At 26.4% G+C, this 27,868-nt stretch overlaps 1 protein-coding gene across 1 annotated transcript in view; it reads left to right on the top strand.

Annotated features, from left to right (window-relative positions):
- LOC136089513 (uncharacterized) overlaps positions 1-27,868 on the top strand; it is an 89,442-nt gene that overhangs the window by 40,365 nt on the left and 21,209 nt on the right. The window contains exons 4-6 of the mRNA XM_065815559.1: positions 614-668; positions 12,634-12,785; positions 14,753-14,875. Of these exons, the coding sequence (XP_065671631.1) occupies positions 614-668; positions 12,634-12,785; positions 14,753-14,875 (330 nt within the window). The remainder of the gene's footprint in view (positions 1-613; positions 669-12,633; positions 12,786-14,752; positions 14,876-27,868) is intronic.

Below are 27,868 nucleotides of genomic sequence, written 5' to 3'. Positions count from 1 at the left end.
GAAGTTTTCAATAGTAAAGATAATAATAATGAAACGGCTAAACTGAAAATATACTAATTCTAAAGAATTATTTTCATAACTAATTTTTCGTGTCAGATAGTTAGACCTAGAAAAATCTCAACCTACTCAGTTGTTCTATAAAAAAACACCTACTAAAAGTGGAACTATTTTTCAGATAACCTACTGAGGTCTGTTTTCAACCGATTATAGTCTTTATTATTTTCAACCTATTTATGGTGTTTTTGTTTCCGACCAATTTGTTTTTCGACCTATTTTATAGATTTTCATTTTCAACCCATTTGAGATAAAATAATTTTCTACCGATTATCTGGTCTATCTTTTTATTGAACTAAGATTTTTATTAAATTAACATCAATAAGTATTCCAAGCATTCATCGAACCTTATACCTCCCGGTTCTGAAAACAGCGCTTCAATCACCAAGACTGATTTTGGCTCGTATTCGAATCAAGTAAAAAATATACAAAATACTCACCGGAAAGGCCTAGTTATAAAATTGAAAATACAGTAGGTATTTTCAATTTTATAACTATAAAAAATATTTCACTGAAGATTTTATTTATAATTTTATACTGTATTATTATTCATATTTAGGTAAAGATGCTGGATTAATTGGTTCATCATTGTTTTTTTCAAGAATATTCAGCAGGTTTTTTTATCTTGTGAACCCTTATAATAAATAATTATAATAATTAAAATAATTATAATTAATAACTCTTATAATAAATAATTGTTAATAAAAAATAGTGTCTGTAAACGTTTTTTAATAAGCTGATTCTATTAATAAAATTTTAAAAAGCTGATTCTATTAGCTTTTGCACAAATATAGCAATTTTTTTTTCTATAGACTTTTTATTATTTTTACAATTTTTTATTTGTTCATTATTTGCATTTACTAGTATTTACACTTTTTTTCTTTTTGTTTCTGTCAAAAAAATTAAAGTTTGTTTTTAAAGTTTTTTTAATTCCTTTTATTGCCACTGATAATACTTTTTATAACTTACTATTTACACCATTAATTATAATACTATTAGTTACTATTAAACCTATATATATATATATATGTATATTTAATATATATATATATATATATATATATATATATATATATATATATATATATATATATATATATATATATATATACATATATATATATATATATATATATATATATATATATATATATATATATATATATATATATATTATTATTATTATTATAATTAAAACATTTTGTTAATATTTCATAAAACTTACAAGGTAAAATGTAATATAAACAATTAAAAGTGAAGATTTTTAATATATATTAAAAAAAGATGACAGCACTGTTGCCAAAAACCGCTGTAAAATGACGTGTTACATAATTACATGTTAAAGATTTCACGTTGTAAATAAAAGCTTTTTTGCATTAGTAAATGAAAAGTGTTTTGCAATATTAAAAAAATACCAAAATTAAATAAAGAAATAAAAATTTTAGAGATAGTAAATGATTATATTTGGAATCATATCAAGTAAAAAAGAATTGAACAAAAAATAAAAAAATTACAAAAAAATACATGAAGATAGTAGCAACAAATAGTATAATAGCAATATATGCTTGCAGATTGGAAATAATTAAAATACAAATCATACAAACCGATCATTAAGATCATATATTACAAATTATACAAACCGATAAGTAATAGTAATAGATAAAAAGATTTTCAAAATGATTTAAAAGTATAATTCATCAGTTTCAAAAGCTACTTGTTTTAAATTATTTTTAAAAGATATATAATTCCATTTAACGGAATAATCGAAACTATATATATATAAGTATATATATATATATATATATATATATATATATATATATATATATATATATATATATATATATATATATATATATATATATATATATATATATATATATATATATTCTTGAATGTAGACATCATGTATGAGAGTAAATTATTATTTTATAAACATTAATTAATTCGAGTTTATCTCGATACTAAATTTATTTTATTTTTTATTTATTCTTATTAAAGAAATTTTCGCTGGATTGTTGTGACCAGCGTCTTCGACTTTAAAGATCTTATTTTTCAAACGGCAGTTTTATTTTATGTCAATGGGATTGTTTCATCTTTTTCTGACGTAAGTGCGCCATAAATGGTGTCCAAAATTTTGTTGACTCATATTGACCCTCATATTGTTGACACATATTGACCTCACAAAAAATCACTAGAGACTATTAAAAACAATGAAAACATCACCAGTACGTATCCAACAACTTCATTACCTTGGGTACCAATATTGTCTCCCAAATTACGTAAGGTGTTTAGAAAGACAGGATATAAAACGGTCTTTAAAGAAAATCTGAACCTAGAAGCAATACTAACATCAAGAAATAAATCCAAACTGCAAATGAACAGCCACCCAGGAGTCTACCTTATTAAATGTCATTGTAACAAAAAGTATATAGATGAAACAAAAATGCAAATAAAAACACGCATGCAGCAATACAAACACAGTACAATAGGAAATAAAACAGAACGATCTGCATTAGCTACACACATGAGACATTGTTCACAACAAATTAACTGGGACAGTTGCAGAACTCTAAAAGTTGATGCTAAAAAGTTTGATAAGAAAGTTCATGAGGCACTCGAAATACAGTACCACCAATATGCCCCTCAACATAACGGTATCAATTTAGATAAGGTGATATGTGTCAACAAAATTTTGGACACCATTTATGGCGCACTTACCTCAGAAAATGATGAAACCATCCCATTGACATAAAATAAAACTGCCGTTAATATATATATATATATATATATATATATATATATACACTACTGTTCATATTTATTCAAATGACATTAACTTTCTTAAAAAAATACCTTAATTAAATTACTTTTATATATTTTATTTTTGTTTTTTTTTTCATTTTTAAAAAAAATTTAAAAAGCATAAAAGTAGTTAGATTAAAATGATAAGAATCGGAAAACTTATAAAAATGCTAAGTGGGCAAAACTACATAAACACTGGACCATCAATGATTGTAGACTTTGAACCGAGGTGGGTTACTCCATATGAAATCACCTAGATTTTTAAAAGTGCCCCAGGTACCACCTCAAATTTGCTTCAAATTTTGACCACCCACTGCTTTTATGAAAGAAACACAATCCTGAAAATTTCAGCTTGATTGACCAAACCTTTCAAAAGTTATAATTGAATTAATATTGACCAAAATCGGAAAAATTTGAGTATCTGGAGCTTAAAGTAGATTTTTTGATTTTTACCAGATCATAACTTTTTAAATAAAATATGGGTAATAGTTTTTCACCCAAACTATCTATTTTTGTAAGTGTTTTTGATTGATTTTAAACAGTTTTTGAGTTCTTGTACCTCAAAGTTCCTAAATAACACAATATTTTAAAAAGTTTTGGAAACTTAAATGTGCTACAGTCCAATATTAACAGACAAACTGTGCCAATTTTTTGATTCTTTAGTGTACTTAGAGTAAACACTTGTGGAAAAAATTAAAGTTGTGTGTTAAAAGATTTTTTTGCACTTGCAGCAGTCTGTTAAAATTTCACTTTTTTTAAAAAATACGATAAATTACATTAACTTTGTAGCCATTGAAAGTAGCGTAGACAGTTAAAATAAATTATGAAACTTTTTACTGACAAAGTTTTATATATAGGAAATCACCAAAAAAAAAAGAAAGATCTATGCTCTATCTTATGACATGATTTTAGCATTTTGAGTGCAATGCTTTTTTAATTTAAAAAGATACCTGTTAGCACAAGTTATATTATACTTCAACTATAATTCGACTATGAATTACAGTATGAAATATATTTACTTTAACATCTTGGTTTTCATTACAAATCTCAAGTACAAGCCCTATGTACCATTCATCGTCATAAAGCATGCAATGTACTTAACGGGTTGAAAGTTTGAAGGATCTTTTTTTGCCAAGTTAATATTATTCAGCAGATGGGTATCTTAAACAGTAAATAATCACCATAAAAATAATCTACATAAAAATAATTTCCCTCCACCTGGTAAAAACTGTGATAGCTTCTTAAACCTGGGTCTGTGCTCATCTCTTCCTATCGTTTCTTTAGGTTAAAATAAGTTTCATAATTATTGATATTATCACTTAAAATGTAAAATAATTTAACACGTTTAACTTTTTTTTCAGCCCATGTAAACAGTTCATTTTGTGTAAAAATCTTGTTTGCATTTGCTGCTCGTAGACTTGCTTTTGCTGCTTCTCTTTTTATAGTTCCTCCTGTTCCATCACATAGACTTTTGCCATAGGATGTAGCAAAGAATTGGTGCTCAGCATTTATATTGTGATCTTCAAGATGGTACATGTGTTGAGTTAATGTTCTGTTGACCTCTGATAAGTAGGAGGACTGTGCTTCTTTGATAAAGTGATGGTAACAAAGATCATACAAAGTTTCAATAAACTCAACGCTTGTTTGGACACCCATTATTTGTATATGATATGATCATCAAAATCAGAATTTTTATTTTAAAACACAAAGTGCAAGTAAGTCTTTAAATTTACTTTACCAGAAGAATTGGAACATAGATGGAATATGCAGCTTCGACTATATATATTACAAACACTATATATTTACAAAAACAACTTTCATAAAATCTTTGTAATATATTAAATGGCCCTTTGGTAAAGCAGCGCACATCAACTTAGTTTTTTGATGATAAAAACATACGTAAACTGAACAACTTCCACTACTATCAACTGTAATGCAACACTTTGGCCTTAGTTAACAGAACTTGCTGAATCCAACTTTGTGTTCAGGGTATAATTTCATAAACTCGACTAATATTAAACGTTTTTGTTTATGAACTTTTACATTACTTATACGCACAGAAACAAAGTCTTTTTTTTCCTGGACATAGTCTCGTGAATAAATTCCAATGGTTCATAAATTTCAATGACTTTTTTTTTAACAACATCTTCTTAAGGCTGTCCTATTTTAGCCTCAGGTTTAGCAAGTATTCCTTTTTCATTTTTTCAACTTTCGAGCTTTTTTAAAGATGTTCTGAAAATGTTTTGCAAATTTTTTCAAATTACCAACTATCAGAAGTTAGTGTTAGTAGTTGAACTTTTTCTTCCTTCAAACATATTTTCATTTTATTTTGTATTGCATCTAACAGTTGGTCTAAATCATTACAGTTTATACATTTTTGCTCTTTTTCTGATTTTTCTTTTGGGTCTATATCCAATGCTGACACTACTAGGTTTGTTATACTTGTTGCAAATTTGATGGCTTTTTGCTTTCCATATCCTAATTTTTCGCGTCTCCTTACATTTTTGAGTGGAGATATTTCCAATAAAGACACACTCTTATTAAGAACTGTCTTATAAAGGTCTGAACAACTCAAATTTTCTTCAGCAACTTCATCTTGACTACTTTCTGTAATTTTTTCAAGTTTGAATTCATTCATACAGTTAGTAAAAACTTTTTGACCAGGTTTGATTTTAAGTTGACATGTTATTTATATGTTAACTTTACACAATCCCTTGATAATTTTTTTATTGTGGACTTTAAATGGATCACAACAGTATTTTTGAAGTGCTTCATATCTAGAAATATAGGCTTTTATATAGTGAAAACGTATCTCCTCATTTAGTTCGCAAGTGTATTCTTTGCATTTAAACTTCAATATCAGTATCTTTTAGTCTTATTCTTTCTACCAATCTACAATATGACATTTTGTCACAATCTTTATTTAAAACTCTTCCCACAAGATTTCTCTGATATTTTTTACTAATCTAAAATTATTAAAGTTAAATATGTAACATTATCTAAAAATTAACTTTTTTATATTTTTCCAGTAATAAAATTGTAAAAATGAAATCACAAGTATAAATGTGATTAAAACTGTCTAAAATGCGACCAGTAAACTGTTTCTTCATATTACTATTTTTGCATACACAAAACTTTTACTTTTTGGTTCTTGCAATATTAAAAACTAAAACATTAAAATCTAGAAAATACTGTGCAGATTTAGATTTTAATACAAACTCTTGAAGCAATTGTGAGGCAATTGAAACTTTTATCATTATAATTATATTAAATGCATAAAATTTAATAAATAGATATTATAAAATCATATCAAATAAATTAGGTTAAGACACATTTTATTTTATGAAAAACTGATTATATTTATTTAGGGAAAAAAAGAAAATATAAACCTAAGTCTTAGAGCTACAATCATGTCATAAGATAGAGTATAGGTCTTTAATTTTTTTTGGTGATTGTCTATATATAGAACTTTGCAAGTAAATAGTTTCATAAATTATTTTAACTTTCTACGCTACTTTCTATGCCTACAAAGTGTAATTTATTGTATTTTTAAAAAAAAGTGAAATTTTAACAGGCTGCTGCAAGTGCTAAAATAAATTTTAACACACAACTTTAATTTTTTCCACAAGTGGTTACTCTAAGTACACTAAAGTAACAAAAAATTGGCACAGCTTGTCTGTTGGTATTAGACTGTAGCACATTTAAGTTTTCATTATTTTTTCTAATATTGTGTTATTTAGGAACTTTGAGGTGCAAGAACTCAAAAACTGTTTATTTCAGTCAAAAACACAAAAATAGATAATTTGGGTAAAAAAATATTACCCTAAAAAATTTCACGTGATCATATATTTTATTTAAAAAGTTATGATCTGGTAAAAATCAAACAAATCTCCTGTAAGCTTGAGATACTCAAATATTTCCAATTTTGGTCAATATTAATTCAATTATAACTTTTGAACGGTTTTGGTCAATCAAGCTAAAATTTTCAGGATTGTGTTTTTTTCATAAAAGCTGTGGGTGGTCAAAATTTGAAGCAAATTTGAGGTAGTACCCTGGGAACCATTAGGTAATTTGATATGGAATGACCCAGGTGTCAAAGTTTTAACTCTTTGTTTTCAAGAGAAGATTGTTTGTCTTAAAAGGAAATCATTGAATGTTTGATAAAACGGTGTGTATTATTAAATGTACAAAAAAACTTCTAAATAAAATAAAAAACTACAAAACTAGTTCTTATAATACAGCGTTAAGGTTTCATATGTAAAAGTACTAATTTATGTTTTTTGCAACATGATTCTTTATTATTTATTAATGAATTAATATAAATAAAGTTTTTAAATTAATAAGCATAAAGATTGATTTATAATTAGTATTTAAAAAAATAAAACATAAAATATGGTGACAATATGGAAAATACAGTCGTCCCCCGGTTAACGAACTTAATTCGGAATACGAACTAGTTCGTTATCCGAAAAGTTCGTTAACCGAAACGCGTTTTCCCATAGGCCGCCATTAAAAAATTTTTAATTGGTGGATTTTGCCGAAATAATGGGGGAAAAAATTCAAAAAATTGTCCAACTTGATAAATAAAATAGGCAAAGGTGAAATGATTGAAACCTGAGATTTATGCACTTTTAAAAATTGAAACAAATTGAAATTGTGCATGAAAATTGCTTGTCAAAGTTTTAGAAAAAACTAAAAATTGAACATGAACATTGCTTATCAAAAAATGGTTGATTTATTCACTTCAAACTCCTTAGCCTGGTCACTTTGCTTTTCACCTTTTTGCACTCTTTGAATGATTGTCTTTTTCTCTTCAAGAGTGAAAACTTTTCTGCTTTTTTTCGCAGGGTTCGACATTTTGAAAAATCGCAAAATCGAAAAAATCGCAAGTGGGAAAAAAACCTAGAAAAAAGCACAAAAATGCATGAAAAATATTAGTGAAACAAGAAAAGAAAAAAATGAAACAACAAAAGCACACCCAGCACAACCATTCACCTCCCAGGCTTCCATGACACTCACAAAACTGAGGGGAAAATGCTGGACGGCGCGCCCGACCTTCACGCGCGTGTGCACGCCATTTGGCGGTCCCGGTTTGTTAACCGAGTTCCGGTTCGTTAACCGGGGGAGGATTTTGGGCAAACTTTCGGTTCGTTAACCGAAAGTTCGCTAACAGGGGGGTTCGTTAACCGGGGGACGACTGTATGTTCAAATCAGGAATGGTTGAAGAAAACAACAATAAGAGCTGAGCAAGCATAAATCAAGCATAAATTAAAATCAAGCATAAATTAAAATCAAGCATAAATTAAAATCAAGCATAAATTAAAATCAAGCATAAATTAAAATCAAGCATAAATTAAAATCAAGCATAAATTAAAATCAAGCATAAATTAAAATCAAGCATAAATTAAAATCAAGCATAAATTAAAATCAAGCGGCGTTGATGTAGTTCGTCCCCATGAACTATCTGAGTCTGAGTATTTGTCCAACTCAATTCTTTTATCTTTGAAAATGTCGTTTAATTGTGATAAAATACCGTAATTATGTTATTTTCATAACATCAGTGGTCTATAGAGTAATAAAAGAGGATCATTAGAACAAAGTAGTAAAACATCTTTTTAAAAATAACTCAATATTAAATGATCAACACAGCTTTGTTAAGGTAAAATTATGCATGACAAACTTATTTGAATTTGTTTGATCTAATACACTAAAGCTATCAAAAACGACATTTTAGTTGATATTTAAAGACTTTAACAAAGCATTCAATCAAATATCACACACACACACACCTTTGTTTAAGAAAATTTATAGTGGAAGTAATTACACAAAAAGCCAAATAAGATGCTCAACTAGATAATAAACTACTTAAAAGATTGAAAACAGCATTTTGTAGTAGGAGAAGCGTTATCAGATTAGCTTCATGTGCTTAGTGGGGTTCCTTAGAGCTCTGTTCTCGGGCCATAACGCCTGTTTTATAGATTTTTTACTCCAAAAAAATATTTATTTGAACAAACAAGAAGTTTTTCGAACTTCACTGCTACAATATACATATATATATATATATATATATATATATATATATATATATATATATATATATATATATATATATATATATATATATATATATATATATATTTATATATATATATATATATATATACATACATACATACATACATACATACATACATACACACACATATATATATATATATATATATATATACATATATATACATACATATATATATATATATATATATATATATATATATATATATATATATATATATATATATATATATATATATATATATATATATGTATATATATATATATATACCTATACATATATATATATATATATATATATTATTTAAAACATCAGATAATACGAATTCTCTCAATACTAAATAATTTATTTAAAATTTTTGCCGGATTATAGGCACCGGCTTCATCAGCATATAATATAATATAATTACAAAAATTGTGACCGTTAAATAAGAACAAATTTTTTTTAAAATTTGACGTCACCTTTGTAATAGCTTCTTTTACTTAAGTATGAAAAAAAATAAAGTTAAAAAATTTGCGTTAACATATTGTCCATTGTCCAAATTAATACCACCGTACATTGGAGAACATTGATGTTTTTGTGTCTCCAAAGCTTCACAGACTTTTCTTTCAAATTTTTTATCCTCAACTTTAAGTGTTTCTGCCCTATCCCATTCAATATCCTCATCGCAATTTACTTTATGCAAAGCTATTGCAGGCTGGTTTAACTTGCCTTTAGTCAAAAAAATTTGGTGTTGTTGAACCCTTGTTCTTATTTGAACTTTCGAATCACCGACATACACTTTGGAGCATTTGCACTTAATTAAATAGGTTCCAGGTTGGCTGTTGCGTGGTAACTTGAGTTATTTCTAGATGTTAATAGTGTTTTTAGGTTAGCATTTGACTTAAAAGCAGTTCTGTAACCAGCTTTTCTGAATATTCTTCTAAGTCTGGGAGATATTATTGGTATCCATGGTAAAGAAATTATATACATAGATACATGTATATATACACAGAGCATACTCAATATGCAGCGAAAACTATTTAAAAGATGAGATAAATTTTTTAATTCAAATGTTTACTGAAAATGGGTACGATGAAAAAATGCTTAAAGATATTTCTTATCACGTTTGAAAAAATTGTTTTGCAAATAAAAATGAAACTCTATCAAACTCTAATAACCTTTCTACAATTTCTTTAGTAAAAATTATGTTTTCAAAGTTATTTTTTGAATATTTTTAACAAAAAAACTGATTTAAGCACCTTTTTTTAAAGAGTATCAGATTTTTCAAGCATATCAACGCCCTTAGCAAAATCTTCTCACTAACTCTGACTTGGTTTCAATATCTTCTGAAATTTTTTTAATTATGATTTGGTTATCGTTCAGCACCCGCATTATTATACAGAGAAGAACTGGTGAAAATTTTAAATCTTAAACTGTTTTAGTTTTTTAGGTATTTTGTTTACAAAGTGCGATCCAAATATCGTTTTTTCAGTATTAATTGAGGCAAAAAGGCTTGATTAACTATTTTTTATATTAAATCTTTTCAAAATTTTGTATTATGAATGAAAACAAATTCGAAAATTGTATTATATATAACAAAATGATACCAAACTTATATCAAAATGGTGCGAAATATGACGAATGTTTTGAGAAAATGAGAGAAAATGTAAAGTAACTCACATTGGTAAAACAAATCAAAAGTTTAACTATCAGGTGAATGGTCATTTATTATCAAAAAAAGAATTTGAGAAATACTTGGTAGTCATTATCAGCTTTGACTTAAAATGGGACCACCAAATCAACTCTGTAATAGCAACGTGATATACATAATATAATGTAATGGCAACGTGTATAATGACATTTTTGGGTCAACATAAAGACATTTATTTTGATTTTTTTTTTTTTTTTGATTTAGGTGCTTCAAGATAACCTAATGGTTTTGTCAAAGAGCACCGCAGAAGATCATTTAAATAGAAAACTTATACCTCCTTTATTACTAATGGCGCAAAATATGCGCATAGTTCGCTTCGAACTCGAGATCTCTTACTTCTAAAGAAAGCGCTCTAACCGCTGGTTGCTATGGTTGCTAAAAGTAAAAGCTATTGATAAAAACTCCAATACCATTACATTACCACTTTTATGATACTCTTCACGTCAATGGTGACACAACATCTGGAGAACATATTGATTCCAAATTAAATCCAAATAGAACAAAAAATATCGAAGCTATTGAGGCAGTCTAGACAAGGACAATAAAATTATTATGAGAAATTAGTTGTAAAACATATGAGGAAAGGATCAGCTGCGTTGATCTGATGACAATGGACAAAAGAAAAACAAGTTAAGACCAAATACAGCAATTACAAACTAAAAATTGACTAAATAAAATAAACTTTTATTCAGTTTCAACCCAGAAAAACACAACCGCGGTACAAAAAAAACGAAACTTTCTAACCTGAGAACAAAACAAGTCTTGTGTCTGGAACAACTTTTTATCAACCAGGATAGTCAAATGACTCAATCAACTGCTAGTAAACTGTCAAAACACAAAAAGAACAAATGTTAAAAAAAAAGACAAGTTTATAAAACATGAAGAATTACAAGTACTATAAATGGTCATTACATAGCCATTTCTTACGACTTGATGTTGTAGTTTAATAAAATAATTTTGGATTAAAGAGTTTCTTTTAGATATGAAAGAAATTAGGAAAACCTGGTAAGTTGGTGCTTAAGTTTTTATAAAAAAGGTAAAAGATAACTATAATAAATAATAAATAATAAGTAATTTGCTTGTGCAAGCTCTGCAGGTATATCATAACATCTTTTCCTTTCTCTCATAGACCTTTACCAATATACTAAATATGAAATTAACACCAATTGTAGTAAAGCACTCATCAACTAAAAAAACTGAAAATGGCACTTTTACAACCAACTTTTATTATTTATTTGAGCTTGCTTATTAAAATAACTGATAGTAAAAGTGCCATATATTTGTTGATGAATGGATTACTTAAATCGTTGTAAATTTCACATTTGGTATATGATACCTGTATAAGTTTAATCAGTGTCAGTTTCACATTAGGCCAAAAATACCTCATGCGTTATTGCAGGCACTCAGTACTTTAGACATCATTGTTATTCGTTCCTATTATGACATCATTCCTGTTATAACATCATGTTATGACATCATTCCTGTTTTAACATCATGTTATGACATCATTCCTGTTATAACATCATGTTATGACATCATTCCTTTTATAATATCATGTTGTGACATCATTCTTGTTAAGATTTACACATTAAACCATATGATATTAAATTTGAAGCAAAATTAATACAAAATGCCTACCTTTTTCTCAAAATAATTTGTAAAAGTAGTAAAAAACTTCGGCAGAGTGTTGCCATTGCCAAATTTATTTTTATAACAGACCTTTATTTGTGTGTGAGTGTGTGTTTATATATATACTTATCATATGGTTTTTTTTTTAAATATGTGTGTGTCTGTGCATATATACATACATACATACATACATATATATTTATATCATATATATATATATATATATATATATATATATATATATATATATATATATATATATATATATATATATATATATATATATATATATATATATTATATATTTATATATATTACATGGTTTTTCAAAATTATACTAACTTACTTTCTTTATTTTTTATAATGGTTTTTGAAGCCTTCTCTGGGGTTACTTTGCTGATAAATGTGGTAAAAAAAAGTTACTGTTAATATCATCTATTTGTATTGCAATTTCCACTCTTGCATTTGCTTTCACTCGTTCATTTACTTGGGCTTTAGTAACAAAATTGTTACAAGGTGCAGCAATGGGTTAGAAAATTTTTTAACATAACTTTTAATTGCTATTGTTATTTGTACCAACAGTAGTTTCTTATTGTTATTTATATTTTTATTGCAGTGTTTTCTCACAATAAAATTTGATCAAAGTTCTATTCTATTTGATTAAAATTCTATTTTTTCAATTATAATTATTAAAGTTATTGTTGTTGATTTGTAATGAATAAATAAATATGATAAATAAATGAATGAAAAAATGAAAGTGAGCTTATAATTTACTGTTAAAATTTAAAATTCAAATTACTGTTTTTTTCCAAAAAATATTAAAATTAAAGTGTTATTATAAATCATTTTTAAAATATAAAAATGAAATTTATTAATTTAACATTTTACAAGTTATTTTACATTCATGCAACACTCACTTAACTAATTACACAACAATCACACAATAATAGCTCAACAATTAAACAACAATTAAAAAACATTTTCTTAACACTCACAGAGCACTTGCACAACACTCACACACTATTTGACTAATCTCTCAATATACAATCAACACGCACATAACTCACAAAACACTCACACAACACACATTATCCGTACTGTCAACTAAGGTGTTAGTTTAGTGACTGATTAATGATCACAGCCTTACAACAAACCATTTACTTTGATAAATTTTCTTATTGTATCTTTAAAGTCTCACAATTTTTAATATAATTAAAATTAAATTAAGTTATTCATAAATAAAACTTTTTTTATTTATGTTTAATCAACCTGATAGATAAAGAAAAGTATTGCACCTTTTCTTTATCTATTAGGCTGGAGTACATGTAAACTTGTATTACGTTTACTGCCTTGGATGATGCAAAATGCAAAATCCTTTTAGATCTAAATTTTGGCTTTGCTAGTCTTTCCTTGATAGGGACTATGCAACTCTTCCTGTTATCTCTTATCGAGGGTACAGCTCTTAAACTAAGTTTAATGGTACTAAGGTTGATTGGTAGTATGGTGCCCTGTAGTAGATCTGAAAGAGGCTGGTTCTACCAACAACTGTAAAAACCAGAGTATTAACAGTGCCATAAAGTGCATAGGTGGTGTACCAGCAAATGCTTTTGTTGAGCGGTGCTGAGTCCAAATAAGTAGACCTTTATGCTGTAGTTCCAACTTTTGGTTAATAAGTAGAGCTTAGGCAACTGCATGGCTTATAACCTAGGGTGCCATGCACTACCTATAATATATTTTTTAATTTTACTATTTTTACTACATCTCTATTAACTTTAAACATGACAATAGTACCTAAAAATATATCAACACAGTAAACCATTGACATCACTTGTTGTTGTTATCTATTTTATACATTTCACCATGGTCTTCAAAGTATCTTTTTATCAATTGAAAGTTATCTCTTGTAAAAGTAAAGCTTACTTACTCTTTGTAAGACTAAATGAATTTATTAGTTTAAATTCAGTTATTTCATATATGGCTATAAGTTTCAATGACTACTCAAAGTGAATAAAGAACTTTAATAACTAATACAATATCTAATATTCACAACATCTGGTTCAGATCTTTGATTGACAGTTCTAAAGAATTCTAACAATTAAAACTAGCTACAACAGTTTGAGTTAAGTTTCCGATAACATATTGAATAATTTTAATCAATAAATTAAAAGCTGTAATGATCATGCTTATGAAAATAATTTGTCCTAAATAGTAATACATAGTGATTTTAATATACTAATTGTACTAAAGACTTTATTACCTATAGTTTAAACCTTATTTTATACCTTTGACCTGTGAATCTTTCATATTAACTTGAAAAACAATAACAATAAATAGAAAAAAAAATTCAATAATTTTTATAAATATTTATGTTACAATTATTCAGTAAAAATGATAATTATATTTATATTAAAAAGTAAAGTTGTTAATTCTTTGATTATTATTGACTATTGGTTTCATTAAACACATTCAAAAAATTATATTGTATAATTGTTAAGGTGTCATTGTTATTACAAAAAGTATCATGGTAGACGTTTGTGATGACACAAATGTATCTTTGGCTTTTTCAATTTTATTTACTGGCTATCACCTTGGAAATATTATTGGGACAAGTTTATCAGGTAATTTAATTTAGTTAATTGTTTTTTACTTAAATTTTAATTGTTTACTTTTAGTAGAAAACAGCTTTATTTTTGTTATATTTTTTAATTTCATTCATAAATTTTTTTTCTTATCTTTTTATTTATTATTTCTTGAGTCTCTATCTATTTTTTATTCTATTTTTTTTACTATTTACCTTCGTTATGTTGACTATTGTGGAGTTTTGAATTGTATCAATTTTTTATCACTGGAAGCAAATAAATGCTAGCAGTAATAACTGAACCCGTTAAATGGATTAAGGTAAACAGTTGTGCCTCTCCTTACCATTTTTTTATTATTATAACTTTATCCTTCATTTGCTGAAAAATAGTTAGGAAAGATGGAAATAGCATTTAAAAAACTTATAATAACTTACATTTTAACAAATAAAATTATATAAAATTTATTTAAGTGTTTGTTAAGTGAGTTAAGAAAAATATAGTCTTATATAAATATAGCATAATTATATAAGATTTATATAAGTATTATAAAAAATTACATTTAAAATTAAATACAATACTTTTACTTTTTATTCTTGAATTAAAAAAATTAAATAAAAATATAATTTTTTTCTGTTGCTAATGCAAACCAGTCTTATTAAAAAGTTATTATTTTTATAATACTATTCCATATTAAGATCTCTTTATTAAAATAGTTAACCAAATACTGCTTGCCATTAATTAAAGTAGAAAATCTAATAATTAACACAATACATCACTATTTTGTAGGTTGACAATTGAAGTTAAAGATTTTTATTTTAAAAACTTGTACATCAAATTCTCAAAATGTATAAAGGATATAATTAGGAATTTTTAGAACTGTTACTAATATAATATTAACAATATAATATACCATTAATATAATATAAGAATGCCAGAAATAATATCAATAGTATATATTATAAAAATATATACATATTTTCTATATCTGATTTATTTAAACATTTGCTCACATTGTTTTGGTTATCTTTATAGCTTAACGCATTTTTAAAAAAAGAAAAAAAAAAACAAAGAATAATGAAAAAAAAGATTGCTGTCCCATCCCAAACCCTAAGTCAATGTAGTAGCACTCCGCTGCAAGTCAGGCTATTTTTCAGTCCATGAATGTAATAAAGCCCCTGGCTGCAGGCTAATTGAGTGTGACGTCGGAGTGCTCAAACAAGCTTTTTAAGTTATATAACTATAACGTTTACTATTGTGCATAAATATATGTATATTTCTAATAAATCTTTATTGATAAAATGTAGTGTTAAATGAAAAATTTTTGTTAAGTGATTTTCTACTATTTTATATATATACATGTATATATATATATACATATAGTACTTCAAAAAATTCTTCAGCATTTCGGGGAGCATGTTCGACCTTCTTTCTGTCCAGGTAATCCCAAATATTTTCAATTATATTCAAAACTGGACTCTGGGGAGGCAAGGTCATCAATTCCAGTACTCCTTCTTCTGCTATTTGATTTATATAATTTTTTGAACTCAGGAACAATGTTTTGGGTCATTGTCCTGCAGCAGAACAAAGTTATGGCCTATTAGTCTTATTCCGGATGATACAGCATGGTGTCTTAGGATATCCACATAACGTTCCCCGGTGTGTCACCCCCTTATTTTGATCAAATCACCTATTCCAGATAAAAACAAACATCCCCAAGTTTGTAAAGAGCTTCCTCTGTGTTTAATAGTAGGGTTTAAACACTCGGACTGATAGGCTTCTTCAATTCTTCTTCAAACATATTGGCGTCCTTTCGTTACAAAAATTTTGATTTTGGACTCATTGGTGTACAGAACCCAATTAAATCTTTCCTCGGCCCAATATTAGTGTTGTATTGCATATTTAAGTCGTTTTTCTTTATTGCTACACCGTAATAATGGTTTTCGAATTGCAACACACCCTTTTAATCCCAATTTAAGTAGATGTTGTCGAATAAAAGAAGAGCTGACATTTTTTTAATATATGAACATCAATAAATATGAATTCTCTCAATACTACTTTTTTTATTTTATCTAAGAAATTTTCGCTAGGTTATTGATACTTGCATCTTCAGCTTTAATTACAAATTATTAATTAAATTAAATTGCAAACAAACGGTAACATCACTTTTTAATGGCTTCTTTAAAGTTCGTTTTAATTGGGCTTCTTTAATATTACGTAGGTATAAAAAATATGGCATCCAGAGTTGCGTTTTTACATAATGACCATCATCTAAATTCATGTCTCCATTTTTAGGTCCGCATTTGTTAAACTGAATTTCAATTGACTCTCGAACTTTTCTTTCAAATTTTATGGGTTCTACTTTAACGTCTTTACTTGATCCTATTTTATACTACATGAATATATAAATTTATGATGCCCAATCGCAGATTGTTCTAATTTTTCTTCAAAAACATTTTTTTGGTGTAGTGTTCTTGTAGCTATTTTCATTTTTGTTTTGCTGATGTATTTTTGTTTACACTCGCATTCTATTAGATATACTCCGGGATGGCTATTTGATGGTAGTTTTGTTCTGATGCATGAAGTTAGCAAAGATTTAATATTTGCACTAAATTTAAAAACTGTCCTGTAACCTGCTTTCCTAAAGATTTTTCGAAGTTGTGTTGATATTATTGGGATCCACGATAGTGATATAGTTGGCATGGTTGTTTCGTTGTTAGATAAAATTATTTCATTATTTGAGTGTCTTTTTTTATAACAATAGTTGCAATGTCTTTTAATTTTTTCTTTTCGTATCCATTTTCAGCAAACAAATTTATTACGAAATCAATTTCTTTATTTAAAAGTTTTTCAGAGCAAATTGATAAAGCTCTATAAATAAATCCTTTAAAAATTCCTTCTAAGATTTTTGGATCGTGGTTTGAATTGGGCTTAACCTGGATATTTGTTATTGCTTTTTTTCAATGTATGTTAAAATCATAATTACCTTTTGGTTATTGGCTATTCGAATGTCTAAAAAATTTAATCTTTTGTTTTCATCTTTGAATTCAATTGTATATTTGATGGCATGATGTTGACTGTTTAATATTTGTTGAAAACGGATGGCATTATCTTTGTTTGTAAATCTTGCGTGGCTATCGTCTACGTACCTGAAAAACAATTTTAATTCTAACGGTGGATTAGAATTAAGCACAATATCGATTCCTTTATTTTCAAAAAATTGCAGGAATTCTTCCGCAAGTACTACCATGAGTGAAAGTCCTATTGTACCTGAATCTACAAGCTCGTGAATTTCTTCATTCCATAAAAAATAACATTTATATAAACGCAGTTCTATTTGCGATTTTATTTCTGAAACGCTTAGTTTTGTTAGTTTATTTAAATATGAGAAGCACTCTAACATACCAAGAAGAATTTTTGTAGCCTCTCCAAGAGGAATTGATGGATATAAATTGACAATATCATAAGATACCTGTATTTCATCGTTTAATATATACCAAAGTTTAGCCGTTTTTACAAAAGTTGATGAATTTTTAACTTTGTTTTTATCTAAAATTTTAAATAAAATTTTTATCTAAATTAACTATGTTTTTATCTAAAATTGGTTGAAATATATTTACTAGATATTGTGATATTCCATAACTTGGTGTCCCGATAAAACTACTAATTGCATAGGGTATGATTTTTCCGGTTTGTGCGCTTTAATAACACCATATGATTCGTAGAATAATGTTAACATGCAAATATGTTTAAAATTAATCATATATGAAAATAGAAACTGTATTAAATGATATACAGGTGACTCATGCTTGTAATTGTCGTTTTTCTGTTTTGGTATCATTTGGGTACATTGTTTTATAACACAGTTTTGATATGGCATCTTGTGAAATCGCAAACAATATATTGAAAAGTACTGAACACTTGAGTTAGAAAGATCACTTACAGGCTTTGCAAAATGCAGGTTATAGCAAATCTTGTGCCTAAGGTTCTCGGACAAGCAGAAAACATGGTGGGTGCTACTGATGGTCGTAGAAACAATGGAGCTGCTAAAAAGATCACTAGTGCTGCACTTGAAGGTCTTATACATGAATTTAACAAGACAAAAAACAAATGTTTAAGAAGAACTGCTCCCTATTACAATGTTTGCCACAAAACCGTCTTAAATACTTTGAACAGACATGGTGTTTATCGTCACAAGCAAAAACACAATCCAGCTAAGAAAGGTGAAATAAAAAAAGCCCTTGGACGACTTTATCAACAACATTTACCAAAAGGAGCAGGTGGACTTCCGATCATCATAATGGATGATGAAACATATATAACACAGAATGATGGGGCCAAGTCTTCAATTAAAGCTTATTATGACAAAGATGCCTCAACAACTCCAGAAGAGATTCGCTTCTCAGGTCGCACCAAGTTTCCCTTTAAAGTTGGTGTTTGGTATGCATTGTGTGATCATGATGTTTCTGATTACTTAATCTCGAACCAGGGAGCGGCCATTTATGCCCAGATGTAAAAATTTGAATGCCTTCAACAAAGACTGCCTTATAAAGCTTGCATCTTTAGACCAGACAAAGCTTCATCACATTATTCTTCAAAAGTAGTTAAGTATTTAAACAACAAACAAATTCTATTTGTTTTGAAACAAAATCATCCCACCAGTGTCCCTCAATGTTGTTCTATCGAGCTCCTTCATGCTGAAATCAAAAGACAAGTGTTTGCTTATTCTTTTCAACCAGAGAATGTTGATTAATTAAAATCAAGAGAATATCAAATCATGAATGAACTTGTAAAGCATGCTCCATAAATGTGTACTAACTTTTCATCTCGGGTTCGTGCTCTTGTTGACAAAGTTTATCGCAATAGATTATTATCTGTTCAAAAGTAACTTGTAAACTCTTATAATGAATATAAATCTTTTATTGGAATGAATACTTTGTCTTTCTTTTACGAGTTTTTCAAAATTTTTTTAAAGTAACAAGATTTAAAATAAATTCTACGAATCAATTACACACACGTTATACATATATATATATATATATATATATATATATATATATATATATATATATATATATATATATATATATATATATATATATATATATATATATATATATATATATATATATATACATATATATATATATATATATATATATATATATATATATATATATATATATATACATATATATATATATATATATATATATATTATATATATATATATTTATATATATATATACATTATTTATTTAATATCTTTAATTTATATATATATATATATATATATATATATATATATATATATATATATATATATATATATATATATATATATATATATGTATATATATATATATATATATATATATATATATATATATATATATATATGTACATATATATATATATATATATATATATATGACCTTATCGATGATCTTGATATAATCAAAGAGGTAAAGAGCCTTTACACACGTACAAATATCATAATTAGTCGTTTTCATTTATACTCTACCAGAGTGAAAGTTAAACTGTTTAAAACATATTGTTTATATGGTGTTCCTTTGTGGCAAAATTATAATGATAAAACAATGGCACGCCTTTAGTATTGCTACAACAAATGTGCTAAAATGTTTTTCGGATACAGCAAACATGATAGTTTATCTTACATGCTTTTAGAGCTCATATTACCTTCTTTTCATACAATTATCTTAAACTATAGGCATGTTTTCGTTGATGCCTTGACACCTTGATGAATCATTCTATGCATTATTATTATATTATTATATAATCTTTTTTAGCCAATATAAAATTATTTTTTTTACAAAACTGTTAACGTAACAAATTGACTGGAGCAAGCAGAAGACGATAGTCTTGCCATTTTGCCCCGTTAATTTCAATTATGTTTTACAATCAATATCAATTAAATATAAGATAAACACAAATTATAAGATATTTAAATATATATAAATATACGAACTCGTATAAGTAAAATAGCCAAGTAAATGTATCTTTATAAACATAAATCCAATTAAATGCATTTTTTATAAATATAACCATAATCATTTTCAGCTATTGGGTAAATAAAAAAAAAAAAAATTTCAAGACGTGTGAAAGTTTTTTTTTAAAATAAGAGATTGTTGAGGTCAAGTAACTGTTGTTTAACAACGTATTTAAAATGTTGAAAAGAGTTTATCGTTTTAATCTTATTTGTGAGAAATGAGTTCCACAATTGTGGTCCTCTTCTAGATATTGAGAATTAGGATTGACTCAAAGATATTTTTGGAATATAGAATTTTGGAATATAGTTCTGCTTAGAATGTTTTGTTTCGTATTTATGATAAATAAGTTGGAAGTATTTATGGAATATTTTTGGGACCAAAATATTTTTTACTTTGAACATTAACTGAAGGATGTTATAGATGTTTTATTCATAAATATTAAGAACTATCAGTTCTTTCATTATTTGTTTAGCACTAAAATATCCATTTGTGAATATTTGCTTTTGTTTGCATGTTTGCTTTTGTTTTTTTATAGACTAAGGCTAGTTTTGATTGGTAAGTACTTGCCCTGGCAACATTGCAGTAGCTAATGTAGCTCTGAAAAAAAATGAAAAATATAAACTTTTAAGACATACTTTATTTAAAATATACTTAGTTTTATGCAAAATCCCAATGCTTTTAGATATTTTATTTTCTAACAACTTGATATGCTATTTCCAGCTAATATGTTCATCTAGATTGACTCCTAGAAACTTCACAGAAAATGCTCTTTTTAATATTGTTTTGTAAACTAAAATATCCGGAAATTTTAATGGTAATGTGTCTGACTTTGATGGTTTTGTGAAAAGAATGTATTTGCTTTTTTCAATGTTCAAGGAAAGTTTGTTAGCTTTCAACCAATCGCTTAGCTTTTCAAGCTCCTGATTTACTGTGTTAAAAATAGTTTTAATATTTGAGTGGTTGTAGAAAGCTTGGGTGTCATCTGCAAAAAGAATAAAATTCAGTATACGAGAAGACAAAAATATGTCGTTAATATAGACAAGAAAAAGCAAAGGAATAGATCCCTGGGGAACGCCACAAGTAATGGTTTGAAGGGAAGTGTAATTTAATTGTAATATCAAGCTTGTTTACGATTGTTTAGATACCAACTAAACCATTTTAGATTTTTATTTTTTATACCATAATTACTAAGTTTGTATAGAAGAATCTTGTGATCCACTGTATCGAACGCCTTTGACAGATCAATAAATACTCCAAGTGTATATTGATTTTTGTCAAATCCATTCAAAATTTCGTTGACTAACTTTATTAGTGCATGTTCAGTTGAATGGTCTTTTTTAAATCCGTATTGGTTATTAAAAAGGATATTGTGATTTTGGAGGTTGAAAAAAGTCTGTTGTACATAATGCGGTCTAGTACTTTCGAGAAGCATAAAAGTATGGAGATAGGCCTATAGTTTGATAAAGTAGAGTTATCTCCGCTTTTATAAATCGGAACTACGCGTGCTAATTTTAAGTGTTCAAACTCCACTTTTTAATGAGAGATTAAAGATATACAGTAGGGGATATTTAATAACATCATAAACTTCTTTAACCACATGAGAGCTGATATCATCAAGGCCCGGACTCCTTTTTGATTGTATTGTTTTAAATGCGTTTGGAAGCTCATCAAAAGTCAAATTCGTCCATTACAAAGTCCACTTCTTTTAAATACGATTTAATAATTTTTTTACTTTGAGTTATTTTATTAGCTAGTGTGTTTCTGATGTTTGTAAAATAATTGTTCAAACTTTCAGCAATCTTTTTTTAATCATTAATGAACAATGTTTTTGTTATCGATATTTAAATGGTTTGGCAGGATATTACCTGGATCAATCTTTCCTATTCCTATTACTTCTTTTATAACATCCCATGTTTTTTCATTATTACCAATATTGTTTTGTAAAAGATTTGAATAATAATTTTTTTAAGCTTGTTTCTTAAGTTTTTCAAAAAGTTTTTTATAAGTTTGATATTTTTTCATTTTTGTAAGTTGTTTTTTTTAAATATTTTTCGTAGAGTTTTTTTTTTTTTTTGGAAGCCTTGTGAAATCCATGGACTTTGTAAATTTTTGAGCTTGACTCTTTTTTCTTGTTTTGGAAATGCTTTTTCATAGGCATTACTGAACTCACAGATAAAATGTTTATAAGCTTTATTTGCGTCTTTGTAGTTAATACGTTGTTGCCAGTTTATTAGCGATAAGTGACCGCAAAAAATTTTTATACTATTTTAATTTATTTCCCTTTTTTTAATATATACTATTTTGTTTGGTACCCCCATCAGATTTTTCTTTGTATATTGAATTAGAAGTAAAAAAGATTGGAAAATGATCACTTACGTCGGTTTTTATGATCCCACTTTGAGTGTTATATTTTGAAAAATTATTAGTAAAGATATTGTCTACAAGTGTTTTAATTTGATGAGTTACTACAAGAGTTTGCTTGTTAATTAATGGTAATATACCATGTTGATTAAGAATTTTTATTATGCGTTTAACTAAATCAGTTTTTTATGTCTAAAAGGTTTATATTGAAGTCCCCCATTAAGTATAGTTGTTTATTTCTTACCGTTTCTAAATACTGTTCTAAATATTTTCAAACAATTTTATATTACCACTAGGTGGTCTATACATTGCAGTTAAAAAAACTCTTTGTACTTTTTTTTTATTAATAATCAGTTCTAAGGTTAATGACTCACATTCTTCACTACAATGGCTAAGATTTTCTGCTTTTTTAAATTGCATGTGTATTGTGGATAAAAAAACATATAGCGCCACCCATACCTTTACCTCTGGTTTGATGAATTGATTTGTACCCTGTCAATTGAAGATTCGAATTATTGGATACTTCATCTTCACACCAAGTTTCTATAAGGCATATTACCTTAAATTCACAGTTTGTGTTATGTAACATGTAACACAAATTTTCAAAATCTTTTTCAGACTTCTAATGTTTAAAGTTAATGACGTAAAGGATGATTGCGTTGAGCCTTTATAACAAGAAACTTCCTCAACATTACAGTAACAAGACTCAATATCAATATCCTCAAAAAGATTTATATCAGGATCATTAGTTTTATTCAAAAGTAGTGTATTTTTCTTATCAAAAATCTCAAAAGTTTTTGTTATTTTATCAGTCATTTTTGTTATTAAATTTCTATATTTCTTTTATGATAATAAAAATTAGTTTTTTTACTTAACTATATCTTTCTTTGTAAATTCGTTTTTTAGTTCAATAATTTTATCGTATCTTAATCCGACATTTTCTCCCTTTTCTCTACTTTGTTTTGCTTCAATAAACAATTTCTTCCTTATAATTGCTGTCTCTCGAGAATAATCTTCATTGATAGAGATGTTTAGTCCCTTTAGGCGATAAGCTTCATTTAGAATTTTAACTTTTTCTTTATGTCTATGTAGTTTCATTATTATAGTTCTCGGTCGTCCTTTTTTTTTGTAACCGGTGCGGTGAGCTCAATCAATTTCAACTTCGTTAACTCTTAAAGTATTAGAGAATAGTTAAAAAACTTTGGTCTCATCCCAGGTTTCGTTTATACTTTCAGTAAGACCTTCTATTCTAAGGTCATTTCGTCTTGATCGATCTTCTAATATCCTATTTTTATCGGTAATATTTTTTATAGGGCTTTCGTTCTCTAAGTTATTACATGCCGTTTTAATTTGTGGGTCGATTAAATGTTCGTGAAAGTTAAGACGATCTTTTAATTCATCAAGATCTTTTTCTAATTTGTTTCTTTTGTTTATACTTTTCGCCGATTTGTTTTCAATTTGGCTTAATCGATCATTTATTATTTTTAAATTAGAGCTTAAAATCTCAACAAAGTTTTTTTCTTGCTGCTTCAGCATTATTTCAGTTTCTTTTTTGTATTCGCTGAACATTTCTGTCAATATTTTCTTCATGTCTGATTTTATTACTGCCATAATAATCTTTTTGATTTGCTATCAACAAGGTGCGATTTTAATAATACAATATAAATATATTAGACACTTTCTATTGAAGTACAATTCGGTACTTTGCAATTATTACTACGATAAGAATGGATTCAAAAACTAAATAATTTCTCAACGTGGTTAGATATGTAATATATATATATATATATATATATATATATATATATATATATATATATATATATATATATATATATATATATATATATATATATATGTATATATATATATATATATATATATATATATATATATATATATATATATATATATATATATATATATATACTTTAATTTTGTATTGCTTAACGGTTTTATGAAGTCAATTTTTTTAATTTTTTGTTTTTTTATATTTTATTGTTACTTTGTCAAAATATTACTTTGTAAATTTTAATAAATATAAAAAATAATTCCCGTTATGAGTTAATATAAAGAATTTTGTTTAATTATTGCGCAATTGTATAAATAGATTCTTAAGATATCATTGTAATTTGAAATGACTTATGCAACAAATATATGGATCATATTGCAATTGAAATAACTTATGCTATAAATTTATGAAATAGACTACAATTAAATAGACTTATGTTACAACTATATGAGTTATATTACAATTGAAACGATTTATATTACAATTATATAAACTGTATACCTATCGAATGCTTTATGTATTTGTGTAATGTTATTTTCAACAAAATAGTGGTCAACTTTAAGCTTTCTTTTACATCCAATGTGTTGACCAATCGATTTTAGGTAATTAAGAAATCAGCAGCTCATTATGCCATTTAATTATATCAAAGCCTCAGTAAAATATGAAAAAAAAAGCGTAAAATCACTTTTTTTTCTTCTTTATTCAACTGCTATCGTATACACTCTTATAAATCAATCCTCATATGGTAAGTGCACTATTTTAGATATAAATTTTCTCTTTTTTATATGCTTTTAAGAGTTAGAATAATCCTTTTTAAACACTGTGATTAAGTTTAAATCGCAAACAGGGTACTGTTTTGCTTTAGTCACTCAAATATTACATAAATTAAAACTATGGATTCAAGGATCGAAATGCTGGCAAACTTAAAAACATTTAATTATAAGAATACAAGTTATTCAGTTTTCAATAGGAACTCTTAATAAATTTTTGACTTATTGTTTACCATTTGTGAATTTTTAAGAGCTGATTACAATGAAAGTTTTCATTTAGATCAGTTAGTTCAAACTTGACATTTTAAAGCCTGATTACTCAAATTTTTTATTTTTATTAGGACATAGTTTTATTTACCAAGAAGTGAAATTTAATAAACGAATGAGTTTAACAAATCTTAATACGCTCAGGGTGGGTATATTTTCTATAAGTTAACAAACTATCCCTCCTTCATATTTGGCACCTGAGAGTAAACGCTTATGCAAAAGAATTTGACAAGGTCAGAAAAGTATTAACCAGCTCTCTAAAGATTGATTTGTAAAGTTATATTTTTAAAGTAAAAATGTTAAAGTATATCCAGTTGATATATATACAAATTTCTATATAAAATTTGCAATCAAATAAAGTTAGCACATTTTTGCAAAAATATTTATTAATAAGTTTTAATCCATATTTTTTAAGAAAGCTTAAATTTCAACTCTTAAAATCTTTTTTAAATGGTTTTTTATATTTTTAAATTTACTTTTTTTTGTATTTGTATTTGTATAAGGATTACACGAAGGAATCTTTATTTACACATAGAAGACAAACTGAAAATATTGCATTTTGCAAAAACAATATCAAAATAAATAGCTTAAGTTGTAAAAACAAAATTTAAATAATAATAAAAACGAGATCTTCATGCACACAAATACTGTTAAAAGTTTACCAATTATGAAGTAAGTAATTTACTAATTAGTTTACTATATTAATTAGTAATTTACTTAGTATTTAATTAGTAATTAGTATTTAATTAGTAATTAGTAATTTACTAATTACTAATTAATTAATTTCCTAATTCTAGTGTCAATAAATAAAGCATTTCTCCATCAAATAAACCAAAATTTTGATTGAACTGTTAATTTTAATTTGAATCTTAATACATATGTTCATCGAATTGTTCAAAATAAATTCTTGCTTTTTACATTTCTTTTTTAATTGCGCGATTGCTTCTTTTGTAAACTTTTTACATATTTAAAAATAGTGCAATATAATTAGTTGCTTGTTTCTGTAAAAGCAAATCTTGAATTAAAAATGATTTTATAGAAAAGAATCTTGAAAATTAATATACTCCATCATTCCGCACTTAAAAAATATAGCCACATCACTAATGCTACACCATTATATGATTTTAAATATGCTTATACTTTTATAAAGATAACTCTTAAGGCTTTCTTTCAACCCTCATACGCCTTAAGCTGAAATATGAAAGTTGTTAACTTGCTGGTCAAAGAAAGTCATAAAAGTAAAAAGTTGAGTTTCATTAAAGCTATAAAATTATGATTTTAATTTTCATATAATATAAGAGTTAATGATGTGTAAACAAAAAAATCATGGCTATTTGCAGTATTAACATTACAATGCTAGATTCTGTATTTGTATCAAAACTAATGAAAAATTTACAAATTTCTTTATTTTAGCGATTATGCAAATTATTTGCATCTATGTTAATATTATTTTTATACTTTTCAACAAGAAAATCTCCGAAATGCAAACTCTTTGTTTAAATATATAATTTTGAAAAATTTGTTTGGTAGCAAGAATCTGATATGAAAAAATCCTAATAATACTGCTTTGTTGCACTTTTATACACTTTTACTTCTGAATTTGTATTAAGTTTCTCTGCAATTTGTGTTGTTTGTCCGCATTTCGATGCCAGAAAGCTTTGCAAAAATTTTATTAAATCTAATTTTAGAACCGTAACAGTACCCTATTCATAGTGCAAAGCAAATTTTAAATAGAGTATCTTCATTTTTTAAAATGTATTCAATTAGCTTTAGCAGCATGTGTATCACTATCTTGTATCTAGTTTATTAGATTGAAAAACCAGTTTCTTTTTTG

The sequence above is a fragment of the Hydra vulgaris genome, chromosome 13 (assembly GCF_038396675.1).
Source record: "Hydra vulgaris chromosome 13, alternate assembly HydraT2T_AEP".
NCBI classification, from domain to species: domain Eukaryota; kingdom Metazoa; phylum Cnidaria; class Hydrozoa; order Anthoathecata; family Hydridae; genus Hydra; species Hydra vulgaris.
The sequence above is the reverse complement of the archived record's forward strand: the minus strand, read 5'-3'. Positions and strand labels throughout refer to the sequence as shown.